This window comes from Bison bison, unplaced genomic scaffold (genome assembly GCF_000754665.1).
Source record: "Bison bison bison isolate TAMUID 2011002044 unplaced genomic scaffold, Bison_UMD1.0 scf7180017864057, whole genome shotgun sequence".
NCBI classification, from domain to species: Eukaryota; Metazoa; Chordata; class Mammalia; order Artiodactyla; family Bovidae; genus Bison; species Bison bison.
Window position 1 is genome coordinate 3,099,853 of NW_011494629.1, and position 16,969 is coordinate 3,116,821.

General features: G+C 38.3%; 1 protein-coding gene across 3 annotated transcripts in view; it reads left to right on the forward strand.

Annotated features, from left to right (window-relative positions):
• IPPK (inositol 1,3,4,5,6-pentakisphosphate 2-kinase) overlaps positions 1 to 16,969 on the forward strand; it is a 59,261-nt gene that overhangs the window by 38,996 nt on the left and 3,296 nt on the right. For all 3 annotated transcript variants that reach the window (XM_010835992.1, XM_010835990.1, XM_010835989.1), the window contains one exon: positions 15,763 to 15,842. In XM_010835992.1, coding sequence (XP_010834294.1) covers positions 15,763 to 15,842 — 80 coding nt within the window. The remainder of the gene's footprint in view (positions 1 to 15,762; positions 15,843 to 16,969) is intronic.

The following is a 16,969-nucleotide window of genomic DNA, read 5'->3' on the forward strand; positions in this document are numbered from 1 at the left end:
GCGTTTCTCATGATGTACTCTGCATATAAGTTAAATAAGCAGGGTGACAATACACAGCCTTGACGTACTCCTTTTCCTATTTGGAACCAGTCTGTTGTTCCATGTCCAGTTCTAACTGTTGCTTCCTGACCTGCATATAGGTTTTTCAAGAGGCATCTCTTTCAGAATTTTTCACAGTTTATTGTGATCCACACAGTCAAAGGCTTTGGCATAGTCAATAAAGCAGAAATAGATGTTTTTCTGGAACTCTCTTGCTTTTTCCATGATCCAGCGGATACTGGCAATTTGATCTCTGGTTCCTCTGCCTTTTCTAAAACCAGCTTGAACATCTGGAATTTCACGGTTCACGTACTGCTGAAGCCTGGCTTGGAGAATTTTGAGCATTACTTTAGTAGCGTGCAAGATGAGTGCAATTGTGTGGTAGTTGGAGCATTCTTTGGCATTGCCTTTCTTTGGGATTGGAATGAAAACTGACCTTTTCCAGTCCTGTGGCCATTGTTGAGTTTTCCAAATTTGCTGGCATATTGCATGCAGCACTTTCACAGCATCATCCTTCAAGATTTGAAATAGCTCAACTGGAATTCCATTACCTTCACTAGCTTTGTTCCTAGTGATGCTTTCTAAGGCCCACTTGACTTCACATTCCAGGATGTCTGGCTCTAGGTGAGTGATCACACCATCATGATTATCTGGGTTGTGAAGATCTTTTTTGTACAGTTTTTCTGTGTATTCTTGCCACCTCTTCTTAATATCTTCTGCTTCTGTTGTTGTGGCAGGTATCAGTTCTTCATTTCTTTCTGTGACTGAACAGTATTTAATTCTATAGAGCTACTACCTTTTGTTTGATGAGCATTTAGATTGTTTTCACTTTTTGGCTATTATGAATAATGTTGCTATAAATGTGTGTATAAATTTTTGTGTGGGCATATTTTTACTTTTCTTGGGCATATACTTAAGAGTGCAGTTGCTGGGTCAAGTGGTAACTTATGTTTAACTTTTTAGGAACTGCCAGACCTTTTTTCAAAATGGCTGTACCATTTTACATCCCCACCAGCAGTATACAGGGTTCCAGCTCCTTTCTGTCTTTGACAACACTTGTTACCTGCCCTTTGGTTTTTAGCCACCCTGATGGGTATGAAATGGTATCTCATTGTGGTTTAGATTTGCATTTCCCTGCTGCTGCTGCTAAGTCGCTTCAGTCGTGTCTGACTCTGTGTGACCCCATAGACGGCAGCCCACCAGGCTCCCCCGTCCCTGGGATTCTCCAGGCAAGAACACTGGAGTGGGTTGCCATTTTCTTCTCCAGTGCATGAAAGTGAAAAGTGAAGGGAAGTCGCTCAGTTGTGTTCGACTCTTCGCGACCCCATGGACTGCAGCCTACCAGGCTCCTCCATCCATGGGATTTTCCAGGCAAGAGTACTGGAGTAGGGTGCCATTGCCTGCATTTCCCTGAAGACTAAGCATTTTTTCTTGTGCTTATTGCCCATTTGTATTTTTCTTTGGGGAAATGTCTATTCAGATCCTTTGCTTACTTTTTAATTGTGTTGTTTCATTGTCGAGTTGTAAGAATTCTGTCCATTGTGGATAGTAGGCCCTTATTAGATATATGATTTGCAAATATATGAAGTTTCTGTCAGAGTCCTTTTCAGTTTTTTGATCATGTTCCTTGTTACAAAATATCTGCAATTTAAACATTTTGTTTATTTGACATACAATATTATGTTAGTTTCAAGTATACTGCATAGTGAGCTTCCCAGGTAGCTCCGCGGTAAAGAATCCACCTGCCAATCCAGGAGATGTAGGAGATGGGGGTTTGATCCCTGGGTCAGGAAGATCTCCTGGAGTAGGAAATGAGAAAGTTTTTAACTTTGATGAAGTCTAGTTTATCTGTTTTTTGTTGTTGTTGTTCATGCTTTTGATGTCATATTTAAGAATTCATTGCTAAATCAAAAGTCATGATTATTTTCCTGTTTCTTTAAAGAGTTTTAGCTCTTAAATTTTGTTCTTAGATCCATTTTGAGTTAATTTTATATATGATTTGTGGTAGGGATCCACTTTCATTCTTGGTATGTGGATATTCGGTTATCTCAGCACCATTTGTTGAGAGACTATTTTTTTTTACCCCTAAATGTATGGGTTTATTTCTTGATATTCATTTGTGTGCCAATGATATATATATATCTATATATCTATACTTATGCTTGTACATCTCTTGATTACCGTTGCTTTTTAATAAGTTTTGAAATTGCTCTTTTCCAATATTGTTTTGGCTATTTGGAGCCCCTTGTAATTCCATTGTGAATTTTAGAATCAGCTTGCCAAGTTCTACAAAGAAACCAGCTGTGACTGTGATAGGGATTGTGGTGAGTCTGCACTTTGCTTGCATAGTATGTATGGCCATCTTCACAACAGTAAGTCTTCCAGTTTGTTCACATGGGATGCTGTTCCATTTATTTAGATCTTTGTTTTTATTTCAACAATCTTTTCAGAGATACATTCTGTACTTTATTAAGTTTATTCCTGAATGTTGTCTTTTTGATGCTGTTGTAAATGAAGTTGTTTGTTTTTTTATATTGATTTTGTAGCTTACAACCTTGCCAAGTTTATTAGGTTTTAAATGAGTTGTTTTTAGTGAATTCCTTAGGATTGTCTCTATAGAAGATCATTTAGTGATAGTTTTTCTACTTTCTTTCCAATTTGGTGGCCTTCTACGTCTTTTTCCTGCATAATAGCACTTGGCTAGAACTTGTAGTGCAGTGTTAAATGTAAGAACAGACATCCCTGTCTGATTTGTTACTGGTTTCTGGGATAGTGTTCAGTCTTTCATCATTATGTATAATGTTAACTTTGGGCTTTTTGTATATTGATCAGGTTGGAGAAGTTCCCTTCTTAATTTGTTGAATGATTTTATCATGAAAGGACGTTGTATTTTGTCAAACGTTTTTTCTGCATCAGTTGATATTTATTATGATATTATCGTGTGGTTTTTGTTTTTTATTCTATAGATATGACATATTCATTTTTGGATATTAAAACCAACCTTGCATTCCTGGGATAAACCCCACTTGGTCATGGCATATAAGTCTTGTGTATTGCTGGGTTCAATTTGCTATTATTTTGTTGAGGCTTTTTGTGTTTGTACTCATAAGAGGTATGGATCTGTAATTCTGGCCTTGTCGAATGAATTGGGAAGTATTTTTTCAGCCTGTTTTTTTCTGGGGGTTGGGGGGGATTTGAGAAGGATTGATGGTAATTCTTTATTTGATGGAATTCACTAGTGAAGCCATCTGGGTCTGGGCTTTTGTTTGTTGGTAATGTTTTGATACCCAGTTGAGTCTCTTTACTACTTATAGGTATAATTTTGCTATCTATTTCTTCTTGAGGCAGTTTTGTTATTTCATATCTTTTAAGGAATTTTTCCATTTTATCTAAGTTGTCTAATTTATTGGCATATAGTTTACAGTCTTCCTCTTCTTGAAGTATATCCTTTAGAAGTTACATTAGTGAATATCTTTTGGTAAATTATCTTTGTATCTGTTTATCTGGATATACAGTATTTGTATTTTATCATAGTTTTAAAGAGTAATTTTTTTCTGGGTTTAAAGAAAGGCTTGATTGTTTTTCTCTTAGCATTTAATCATTTTATGCAATATTACCTGACTGTGGATGTTGCTGCTAAGATGTTTTCTGTTTGTCTAACTGCCTTTTCTCAAAGGTGATTTTTTTCCTCTATAGTTGCTTTTAAAGTCTATTTATTTAATTTGACATTTTAATGCAGTGTGATTCAGTGTGGTGTACTTTTAATTTATTTTGCTTGGTTTGTGTTGTGCTTTCTGTATTTGTGGATATGTCTTTTATTAGTTCTGGGAAATTCTCAGCCATTTTCTCATCAGATATTCTCTCTTCTCCATTATCCTGTTCTTTTCTTCTTAGACTCTATAATTAGATATATAGCAGACCTCATTTTATCATTTTCTTTAGTTCTGCCTTCCAGTTCAGTGATTTTGTCTTCATCTTTGTCTAATCTGTTAATTTATTGATCATTGAGTTTTCCATTTCAGTATATACCTACCTTTTAATTTCTCAGAGTTCTGTTTGGTTGATTTTCACATCTGCTTGGTATTGTTCATAGTTCCTTGTTGCTTGCCCATTTTTAAACTCCATCTTTTATTTCTTTAATAAATAGATATTTTATATTCTGTATCTTAAAAGATACAATAAAACCTTGGAGGTTAAAAAATTAATAATCTCTTGTTATTTTGGCCAGCTCATCCATGCTGCTTGGGTTTTTAAAGTTGTATGATCATGAGCTCATGTTTGTTTGACCTTAATCTATGAGAATCCTGGGGACCTAAATAGGGAATGCTTTTCTCCAGAGAAAATATGGATCTTTGGCTTAAGGGGGAAGTCTCGGGTTTAGATGCTGTACTCTAGGGCTTATTCCTAGAAACCATACCTACACTGACGTTGCCTACAGGGCAGCTCAGCCTTCTCTATTGCTCTTTGCTCAAACCTCTAGTTTCAATTCTTTTGGGACTGACAGTGAGAAGAGGGGATTGGGTTGGGGATTTCCCTTACCTTCTGCAAGCCTAGCAGTGCATTAACAGTGTTAATAGGGATACCACTGTTTTGTCGGAGGGACCTTGGAAGTTCTCTATACTCCCAAAAGTGTTGTTCTTGTTAGTGTGGTCATATAACTAATTGTAATTTGTTTGAGTGTTATCTTTAATTTGTTACTATTAAAAATAACGTTTACATTTTGTTACTTTAACCCTTGTGCACTTACTCATAATCTGCCAGTGAGATTTTTAGAAGTTAAAATGCTAGATTTATTTTTGTTAGATCCTGTCATATTGTCCTCCTGAAAAAGACTTTGCCAATTTATGTTCCTTCCTGTAATAGTCGAGGGCCCTGTTTTCCACATGCCCTCAAAAATAATTTATATTTTTAGTATTTAAAATTTTAATTTTCTAAGCTTTTTATTCATTAATTGTATTGTGGAATACAGCAACATATAAAAGTGCACAGCAAAAGATGTACAGCTCAATTATTTGTCATAAAGAAAACTCTTGGAGAACTACCAGTTAGGTTTGAATATGAAATACTGGCAGCTAATTAGAATCCCTGTCGGTTTCCTGTAAGTTATTACTCTTGCATTTTTCCCTCAAGTTAACTATTGTATTGGCTTCCATACCTATATTTTAGTTTATGTGTTTGAACTTTATAATTACAGAATCAAGTATATCTCTTTTTTTTAAAGTTCTGTATGACATGTATGAAATTTACTAATATTATTGCATGCATTTCCATATTTTCATTGTTTCATAGTGATGTATTTAAATGGATATGCTACAGTTCACCCATTCTATGGTTGACAGATATTTGAGTTGCTCCCAGTTTGACTGTTACAAATAAAGGTTTCGCAAAACAGTCTTGTGCAGATCTCTTAGTGAACATGCACATACATTTCTCTTGGGTATATTCCTAGGAGTGCAATTTCTGGGCCAGAGATGTGAGCATATTCAGCTTTAGCAGATACTGTGAAACAGTTTATATTCCCTACAACTGGCTAAGGTAGTTTGACAGGCTAGGGTAGTTCCTGTGGCCCCACACCCTCTCTGCCACTTGTTTGTGGGTCTTTTTAATTTTAGTCATTCTGGTGAGTGGGTAATAGTGGTTTATTGGGCAATGAGATTAAGCACCTTTTCATATGTTTATTGGTCTATTTCCTTTTCCACGAGGCACGCATTTAAGTCTCTTCCCAGTTTTGTTTGTTTTTTTGGTAGGGTTGTCTTTTTCTTATTGGTTTGAAGGAATTCTTTATGTGTTCTGGAAAGAAGTCAAGAAGTCCACTGTCAGATATATGTGTTACAGATATCTTCTTCCACTAGCCATTTTACTCTCTTAATGAAGTTTGTCCCTTTCAGAAGGGAAGGTCATAAGTTTAAGATTAATTTACATCTTTTTCTTTCTTTAGTAGTCTTTCTCTGTGTTTTATCTACCTTAAGGTCCTCCAGATATTTGAGAAACCTTATTGTTTTGCCTTTCGCATTTGGTGGATACTTTTGCAGTTGATTTTTGGTGTGGCATGAGGTAAGGTTTTATTTTCATATGACATTGTCCTAGAGTCTTAGGAATTGTCCTGATCACTATAGAGTCATAATTAATCTTTGATACCCAATAGGGTAAATTCTTATATACTTTCTTCAAGAATGTCTTTCCTTTAATTAATGCCTTGGCTCTTCTTGACCGTTTGCTTATCTATATAAATTTTAGAATCAACTTGTTCAAAAAAGAAACACTTCCCACAGATATAGAGAACAAATGAGTAGTTACCTGTGGGGAGAGAGATGAGGGACAGGCAAAGTAGGGGTGGGGATTAAGAGGTACAGACTACTATGTATAAAATAAATAAGCTACAAGGATATATTGTACAACACAGGTTATATAGCTGATAATTAATAATAGCTATAAAATAGCTATAAATGGGGTATAATTTTTTTAAATTTAATTGGAGGATAATTACTTTACAGTATTTTGATGGTTTTTGCCATACATCAACATGAGTTGGCCATAGGCATACTATCTTCCCTAGTGACTGTGTCAATTTACATTCCCACCTACAGTTCAAGAGGGTTCCCTTTTCTCCACACCCTCTCCAACATTTATGCTTTGCAGACTTTTTGATGGCGGCCATTCTGACCAGTGTGAGATGATACCTCATGGTAGTTTTGATTTGCATTTCTCTAATAGTGAGTGATGTTAAGCATCTTTTCATGTGTTTATTAGCCATTTGTGTCTTTTTTGGAGAAATGTCTGTTTAGGTCTTCTGCCCACTTTTTCGTTGTTTCTTTTTCTGGTATTGAGTTGCATGAGCTGCTTGTATATTTGGAAGATTAATTATTTTTCAGTTGTTTGTGACTCATTATGTTGTATACCTGAAACTTACATCAGCTTACACTGTATATCAACTGTACCTCAAAAAAAAAAAAAGTCAACTTGTTCAGTTCTACAAGGGAAAGCAACAACAAACCTGTTGGGATTTTGATTGATTTGGCACTAAAATGATGAAAAGAGTTGATACAAGATTGAGTCCCCAACATGGGCATTTTCTTTTTATTAAGTATTATTTAAAATCTGATAAAAACATTTTATAGTTTTTTTTAGAGAGATCATATATTTTACTAGATATATTTCTAGATATTTGATGGTTTTAGATATAGATTGTATCTTATTGTTTCACTTTAAGTGTTTATTGTGGATATATAGAAATGCAATTGATTTTTCTACCTTGATGTGTTTTTTATCTGTCAGGCTTGTTGAAGCCACTAATTCTAACTATATATATAAAATATTGTTTGTGAATTTGATTTTTTTCCTCTTTCTGATATGTATACGTTTTACTTGTTTTGCCTAACTAATTTCTGATAGTGGAAATTCTAGTTTTGTTCCCAGTCTTAAAGAGAAAGCATTTACCATTAAATTGTTTACTGTAGGCTTTTTTGATGTTTGGTTTATTATTATTATTTTTAATAATTTTATTTATTTATTTTACTTTTGGCTGTGCTGTGTCTTTGTTGCTGCACACACGGCTTTCTCTAGTTGCAGTGAGCAGGGGTTACTTTTTGTTGAAATGCATGGGTTTCTCACTGTGGTGGCTTCGCTTGTTGCTGAGCATGGGCTCCAGGGTGCATGGGTTTCAGTAGCTGCAGCACATGGGCTTAGTAGTTTTGGTTGCCAGGCCCTGGAGCACAGGCTCAATAGTTGTGGCGCACAGGCTTAATTGCCCTACACCATGTCAGATCTGCCTGGATCAGGGATCATACCTATGTCTCCTGCATTGGCATGAAGATTCTTTATCACTGAAACACCAGGGAAGCCCTGGTTTACTTGAAAATAAATAACCTTTATCAAATTGAGGAAGTTCCTTTCTATTCCTGATTTGTTAGGAGATTTTTTAGGAGTGGGTGTTGAGTTATTCAATGCCTTTTCTATTCCTATTGAGAAGACCATGTGACTTTTCTATTTTCTGTTAATGTGGTTACAGGTATACCTCAGAGATATTGTGGGTTTGGTTCCAGACCACTACAATATAGCAAATATCTTAATAAAGTGAGTTATGTGAATTTTTTGGCTTTCTAGTGCATATTAAAGTCATGTTTACACTATATTATACTCTATTAAGTATACAACAGCATTATGTCTAAAGAATGTAGCTAATTAAAAGATACATTATTGCTAAAAAATGTTGACCATTACCTAAGCCTATAGCAGGTAATCTTTTTGTTGGTGGAGGGCCTTGCCTCTGTGTTCATGGCTAATGACTGATCAGGGTAGTGGTTGCTGGAGGTTGGGGTAGCTGTGGCAATTTCTTAAGATAACAATGAACTTTGATGCATTGGTTGATTCTTTCTTTGATGAATGATTTATCTGAAGCATGAAATCTCTTTGAGAGCACTTTACCACAGTAGAACTTCTTTCAAAACTTGCAGTCAGTCCTCTCAAACTCTGCCACTGCTTTACCAACTAAATTTATGTCATAGTCTAAATATTCTCTTGTTTCAGCAATCTTCACTGCATCTTTTCTTGTAGATTCCATCTCAAGAAAACAGTTTCTTTTTGCTCATCCATAAGAAACAAATCCTTATCCAGTAAAATTTTATCATAAAAATAAAATTTTTATGATGTGCAATGCAGTCACATCTTGAGGCTTCATTTCTAATTCTAGATCTCTTGCTGTTTCTACCACATCGACAGTTACTTCTTCCACTGAAGTCTTGAACTCTCAAAGACATCCATGAGGGCTGGAATCAGCTTCTTCTAAACTGTTATTGTTGATCTTTTCACTTTGTCTCATTAATCATGAATGTTCTTAATGGTATCTAGAATGGGGAATCCTTTCCAGAAGGTTTTCAGTTGACTGCCCAGATCCATCAGAAGAATTCACTATCTGTAGCAGCTACAGCCTAACAAAATGTAACTGGTAAGACTTAAAAGCTGAGATCACTCCTTGATTCATGGGCTATGGAATGGATGTTGTATTCAGTTCAGTTCAGTCGCTTAGTCATGTCCAACTCTTTGTGACCCCACAAATCGCAGCACGCCAGGCCTCCTCGTCCATCACCAACTCCCAGAGTTCACCCAAACTCCTGTGCATCAAGTTGGTGATGCCATCCAGCCATCTCATCCTCTGTCGTCCCCTTCTCCTCCTGCCCCCAATCCCTCCCAGCATCAGGGTCTTTTCCAATGAGTCAATTCTTTGCATGAGGTGGCCAAAGTATTGGAGTTTCAGCTTCAGCATCAGTCCTTCCAATGAACACCCAGGACTGGTCTCCTTTAGGATGGACTGGTTGGATCTCCTTGCAGTCCAAGGGACTCTCAAGAGTCTTCTCCAACACCATAGTTCAAAAGCATCAGTTATTTGGCGCTCAGCTTTCTTCACAGTCCAACTCTCACATCCATACCATGGATGTGGAAAAACCATAACCTTGACTAGACTGACCTTTGTTGGCAAAGTAATATCATCTCTGCTTTTTAATATGCTATCTAGGTTGGTCATAACTTTCCTTCCAAGGAGTAAGCATCTTTTAATTTCATGGCTACAATCACCATATGCGGTGATTTTGGAGCCCAAAAAAGCCTCTTGATGAAAGTGAAAGAGGAGAGTGAAAAAGTTGGTTTAAAGCTCAACGTTCAGAAAACTAAGATCATGGCATCTGGTCCCATCACTTCATGAGAAATAGATGGGGAAACAGTGGATGTTTTGTTAGCTGGCATGAAAACATTGTAATCTCATTGTACATCTCCCATCAGAGCTCTTGGATGTCAATGAGCAGTAATATTTTGAAAGGAATCTTTTTTTTCTAAGCAGTAGTCCCCAACAGTGGGCTTAAAATATTTAGTACACTATGTTGTAAACAGATGTGCTGTCATCCAGGCTTTGTTGTTCCATTTATAGAGCAAAGGCAGAATAGACGGAGCATAATTCTCAAGGGCCCTAGGAATTTTGGAATGGTAAATGAACACTGCTGCTGCTGCTGCTGCTAAGTCGTTTCAGTCGTGTCCGACTCCGTGCGACCCCATAGATGAGCCCATCAGGCTCCCTCTTCCCTGGGATTCTCCAGGCAAGAACACTGAAGTAGGTTGCCATTTCCTTCTCCAGTACATGAAAGTGAAAAGTGAAAGTGAAGTTGCTCAGTCGTGTCCGACTCTTAGCGACCCCACAGATGGCAGCCCACCAGGCTCCTCCATCCATGGGATTTTCCAGGCAAGAGTACTGGAGTGGGGTGCCATTGCCCTCTCCGAACACTGGCTTCAATTTAAAGTCACCAGTGGCATTAGCACCTAACAAAAGTCAACCTGTCCTTTGAAGCCAGACGTGGACTTCTTTCTAGCTATTAAAGTCCTAGGTGGTATTTTCTTCTGATACGTCTGTTTCATCCACAATGAAAATCTGTTGTTTAGTGTAGCTTAACTTTCATGGATTATCTTAGCTATATCTTTTGGATAACTAGCTGCAGCTTCTACATCAGCCCTTATTGACTCATCTTTCACTTTTATGTTATGGAGATGGCTTCTTTCCTTAAACCTCATGAACTAATCTCTGGTAGCTTCAAATTTTTCTCGCAGCTTCCTTACCTCTCTCATCCTTAATAGAACTGAAGAGAGTTATGACCTTGCTCTGGCTTAGACGTTGGTTTAAGGAAATGTTTAATTGGTTTGGGCTTCCCAGGTGGCACTAGTGGTAAAGATCCTGCCTACCAATGCAGGAGACATAAGAGATGCAGGTTCGACCTCTGGGTTGGGAAGATCCCCTAGAGAAGGAAATGGCAACCTGCTTCAGTATTCTTGTCTGGAGAACTCCATGGACAGAGGAGCCTAGCAGGGTACAGTCATGGCAGGGTTCTCAAAGAGTTGGACATGACTGAGCGACCAATGCTTTCATGTTCTGTGATTGGTTTGATCTTCTATCTAGACCACTAAAACTTTATATCAGCAATAAGTTGTTTTGTTAGCATTTGTGTGTTCACTGGAGCAATACTTTTAATTTCCTTCAAGAACATTTCCTGTGCTTTCACAACTTGGCTGTTTGTTGCAAGAGGCCTAGTTTTTGGTCTATCACAGCTTTCAACATGCCTTCCTTACTAAGCTTGATTATTTCCAGGCTTTGATTTAAAAGTAAGAGACCTGTGACTCTTCCTATCACTTGAACACTTAGAGGCCATTTGTAGGGCTATTAATTGGCCTGATTTGGCCTAAGGGAATGGGGAGCCTGAGGAAGAAAGAGAAATAGGGGAATGGCCAGTCAGTATTTGCAGTCAGAACACACATTTGTTGATTGTCATTTTATGTCATTCCAGTTCCTGGTGCTCTAAAACAATTATAATAATAACATCAAAGGTCACTGATTACAGATCATTATAACAAATATAATATAATGAAATTTTAAATAGTGTGAGAATTACCAAAGTGTAACAGAGACATGAAATGAAGAAATGCTATTGGCAAATGGTGCCAGTGGACTTGTGTGATGCAGGGTTGCCACAAACCAATTTGTGAAAAAACACATCCGTGCCCTGCGTCCTGCCCCTCTGGCTTGCTCCACTGGCTCCCAGCTCCTCCTGGCTCTTTCCCTGCTCCCTCTGACTACAGCTCTGGTGCGGCGCCAGTGGCAGAGATCAAGCCCTGAGCCTTTGAAGTGGTAGCACTGACTCCAAGATCCTAGGCTACCAGAGAACTAACCCTGGGGAGTATCACAAAGGAAACCACTTGAATACAAGACCCAGCATCACCCACCACCAGTAGCACCCTGTGCAGGATGCCTCATCTAAACAACAAACAAAACAAAAATACAAACCCAGTCATCAGCAGACAGGATTACCACCTCACTCAGCCTTCATCAGAGGAAAAACAAACAAATAAACAAAAACTCAGCACAAATCTCACCCTATACAAAGCTTACAACAAACCACTGGACCAACCTTAGAAGGGCAGAAACCAAAAGGAAGAAAGAATTCAACCCTGAAGCCTGAGAAAAGGAGACCTCAAACACAATAAGTTAAAAAAAAATAATGAAAAGGCAGAGAAATACTACACAAATGAAGAAACAAACTAGAAACACAGAAGAGGAATAAATGAAGAGGAAATAGACAAACTACCTGAAAAAGAATTCAGAATAATGATAGTAAAGATGATTGAAAACCTTGAAAACAAAATGGAGAAAATGCAAGAATCAATTAACAAAGAATAAACTTACAAATTATGAATTTGTATTATGAATTAAAGAATAAACATACAAACAACACAAGTACTGAAATTAAAAGTACTCTGAGTGAGTGAGTGAAGTCGCTCAGTCATGTCTGACTCTTTGTGACCCCATGGACTATAGCCTACCAGGCTCTTCTGTCCATGGGATTTTCCAGGCAATAGTACTGGAGTGGATTGCCATTTCCTTCTCCATTGGATCTTCCCAACCCAGAGATTGAGCCCAGGTGTCCCACATTGAAGACAGACGCTTTACCATCTGAGCCACCAGGGAAGTAATCAATAGCAGAATATCTGAAGCAGAAGAATGAATCAGTGAGCTGGAGGATAAAATGGTGGAAATAACTTCTGAAGAGCAGAATAAAGTAAGAAAGAATGAAAAGAAGTGAGGATAGTCTCAGAGACCTCTGGGACAATATCAAACGCACCAACATTCAAATTATAGGGGTCCCAGAAGAAGAAAAGAAAAAGAAAGGCTATGAGAAAATTTTTGAAGAGATTATAGTTGAAAATTTCCCCAACATGGAAAAGGAAATAGTCAATCAAGTCCAAGAGGCCCAAAGAGTCCCATTCTGGATAAACTGAAGGAGAAACATATCAAGACACATACTAATCAAACTAACAAAGACTAAATACAAAGAAAGAATATTAAAAGCAGCAAGGGACAAGCGACAAGTAACATACAAGGGAAACCCCATAGTCTCCAGTTCTCTGAAGTTCTCAATTTTATTTCTTTGAGCCGAGCAGCATGTGTGTGTGTGGTACCTCTGATACCTGGAGTCCATGATACCAAATACCTCTTTCTACCATTGTGGGTTTTGGGGGGGTTCATTTGTGTGTGTGTGTGTGTGTGTTTGCTGGTTTTCTCTCACGGCATCATCTTTTGTGCCTGGGTAGTTTTGCCTGTGTGTCAGAAACTGTATTTGTATAATTAGTTTAGAGATAATCTGAGGCCTAGGATGTTATCTTCTTCTAGAGAGAATTTTAGGTTTGCTTCTGTCAGGGACCTGGGAAGCATTAGCAGGCTGGGGCCATCTTAATCCAGCTTTGGTGACTGTTCTCTTTGAAGCAGAGTTGCAGTTCCTGGTAAGGCCTGTTGACTTCTGGCTCACCCTGTCTAAAGCTGCAACATTTGGATACTAACCCAGAGCAGGGATTCATCATGGTTCCTGTCCATGGCCCTGAAGGTTAAAGTGTCTCTTGGCTGGCCTTCCAGAATTGTCATTCACTCCCTAGGCAGAAAAGGTCTTTGTCCTCCCCATGGTTAAGCAGTTCTCACTGGTCTTGTGACCTCTGACTTCAAGGAGGTGTTTTTGATATTTTGTTTAGCTTTTTCTACTTCAGCAGTTGGGTTGGCCCTGATTATACTCCAGCATTGCTTGAAGTGAAAGTCTAGACCTTTCATATATATATATAAATAAGACACTTTTGTGATGAAAGCAAAAATTTTCACAGTTATAATTTGCATTTCCTTGATTAGTAGTAGTACATTTGAACATCTTATCTACGTATTGGCTATTTTTTATCTTGTCAATTTCTTTGGTCCATATCTTTTTTGATTAGTTTTCTTTTTACATATTGATCTAGCATTTCATATATTTTAAAAAAATTTTATTGAAGTATTGATTTATATAGTGTTAATTTCTGCTGTACAGCAAAGTGATTCAGTTATAAATGTATATAGGTTCTTTTTCATATTTTTTCCATTATGGCTTATTAAGGATATTGAATATAGTTCTCTGTGATATACATTGTTGTTTATCCATTCTCTAATAATAGTTTGCATCTGCTAATCCCAAACTGTCAGTCCATCCTTCCCCTAACCCCCACTCCTTTAGCAACAGCAAGTCTCTTCAGTATGTCTGTGAATCTGTTTTTTATAGATAAATTTTTGTCATATTTTAGACTCCATGTGTTAAGTAATAAATCATATGGTATTTGTCTCGTTCTGATCTACTTGACTTAGTATGATAATCTCTAGTTGGATCCATGTTGCTGCAAATGGAATTATTTCATTCGTTCTTTTTTATGACTGAGTAGTATTCCACTGTATATATGTACCACATCTTTATCCATTCATCTGTCAATGGACTTTCAGGTTGTTTCCATGTCTTAGGTATTGTGAATAGTAGCACTTTATATATATATTTTAAATGTATCTTGGCTGTGTAGGGTCTTAGTTGCAGCACAGATGTCTTCATCATGGTTCATGGGCTCTCTACTTGTGATAGGCAGGTTCCAGAGGGTACAGGCTCAGTAGCTGACCCTCAGCATGTGGGCCCTTAGTTCCCCAACCAGGGATCAAACCTCCTGCATTGGACAGTGGATTCTTAACCACTGAACCACTAGGGAGATCTTGTATATATTCTTGATGTTGATTATTAAATGCTGCAGATATTTTCTCCTATTCAAGTTTCTATATTTGGATTATAACTATATCAAATAAAAGCTTTTTATTTTTAGGTATTCAGATGTCTTTGTCTTTCATGGCTTTTATGTTTTAAGTCTTGCAGATTAGGATGTAATATTTTATATTTTGTTTTTAATATTTATCTCTGTAATTGTTTTAGACTGGATTTTTGTGTGTGTATATATTGTAAAATACTTGATTTCTTAGCTAAATGAGTATTAGGAGAAGAGCTTCTTTTTCCTCCTACTGTAAAGATTTTTGCAGGCCACACTTGGGGCCACACTTGTGTAACCCACACTTGGGGTTCTCCCCTCTTTCCCACACATTCCTGCCTTGTGGAATGAAGCTTGAATGTTGTCTCAGGGCAGTCCTCTTGATGTGTTTCATTGAAGGAAATGACTGAAAGGGAGACAAGAAGTTATGATCTGCCATCACACAGATGTTGAGGCTAGTGATAATGTGTAGGGCCCACTTTTTTGTAACTAGTTTATTTCTGTAAAAGTGAGAGCTGTGCAGTCTAAAAAATTCAAATGAGACTTTCCTGGTGGCGCAGTGGATAAGAATCCTCCTGCTAATGCAGAGAGCATGGGTTCGATCCTTGGTCCAGGAAGATTCCACCTGCCATGGAGCAACTAAACCCATGATCTAGCGCCCGAGACTTCCAACTACTGAGCCTACGTGCCAGTTTCTAAAGCCTGCATGCTCTAGGACTCACAAGCCACAACTAATGAGCCCCTGTGCTGCAACTACTGAAGTCTGCACTGCAACTAGAGAGTAGCCTCTGCTGTTTGCAACTAGAGAAAGCCCACGTGCAGCAACAAAGGCCCAGGGAGATACTCGCTGCTGTCAGTGTGGCTACTGCTTCTTCTTACAAGGTGGACTGACTTCTTGCTGAAGTCCCAGGTCTCTGGAATCAGGGTCCATACACTGCCTACAGTGAGAGGTCAGAGGGCGGGAATGGCCTCTAAGGAGCCCTTTGGGCCTGGGTCTTCCTAACCCACCCCTGATCTGGGACCAGTTCCCGGACCTCTCCAGTTGGGAAAGGTATGTGTGGGGGTGCCATGGAACTGACTTCTCCTTCCCTGCAGGTTCAGCAGTACCGGGTTGCCATGACTGCAAAGGACTGCTCCATCATGATTGCACTCTCTCCTTGTCTGCAGGATGCAAGGTGAGGCACCTTCTGCTATGTCACATGTCCTTGGTCTAGTAAGATTCTGTGGCTTGGCAAGAGAGAGGCCCTTGAAGGATCATGTCTATAAACAAAGGCCAATTTCCAAGGCCTACTTAATACAATGGGGATTATTAACTCTTGCTCTTTAGAAGACTGTAACAAGTCAAAAAGACATTTTTGAGAATAATTTTAAAAGCTTGTTCTGTTAAATTCAAGATTACTACTGTTTTCTAAGAAAATATCTCAAGGACTTTAGAAGCAGTTTAGATGTTGTGGTGCAAATACTTTTCTGTCAAAGAAAACCCCAAGTTTCCATCATGGCTCAGAGGCCCAAGAAGCTGTAGGTTACTCTAGGCCTTATTTTCCTTCCTTTTTCCAGGTCCTGATGTGCCAACCTTTATAGTCATTTCAAAGCCTTTAAAACAACATTCCATTGTTCTGTTTCCTCTTTGCAGCATCTCTCCCAGGGCATCATTATCCAATCCTATCTCTGCCTAGGAATTCAGGATGAACCTGATTAAATTCTCTCATTGATAGCATTAATCTTCAGGGTGCCAAACCCCACACACGGTTTTGTGGAATGTTCCATAATCTTCTGATGGGTGTTCCTGGGTCGAGGTGACCTTGTAACTGGCTGCCAGCCACTCGGTTTTTTGATGCTTCTGAACTAAACATTCCTAAGAGTCCTGCTTCTTGGCAGGCATAGGATTGTCCACTTTCTGATAGGAAACACGGAGGGACATTTATAGGGCATAACTGAAATATTTTTTAAAAGAGTTGTTTAAAAAAAAAAAAGAGTTGTTTAGTTGAAATCTCTTATTATCCCCTAAGAAAATGCTCCCAGTGCTTAGCAGGAATCCATTTGGATTAAGCTAGTGTTGTTAGGTGAGAGAAAAGCACACAAATGTTACTATCTATAGCCCTTCCTGAAGGAAGGATATAGTCAGGATACAGAAATGTGATGGGGTGGGGGCCAGAAGTCCTGACACCCTTGACCACAGCTGGTCAACAGAAATTGACATGTTTGGAGAGGAGTGAGGATGTTTGTCCAGAAACTTCTGAAGCATGTGGGCACCTGTGTCATCCACAGGGTAGAGAAGCATTTTAGTTATCAGAAGACTCAG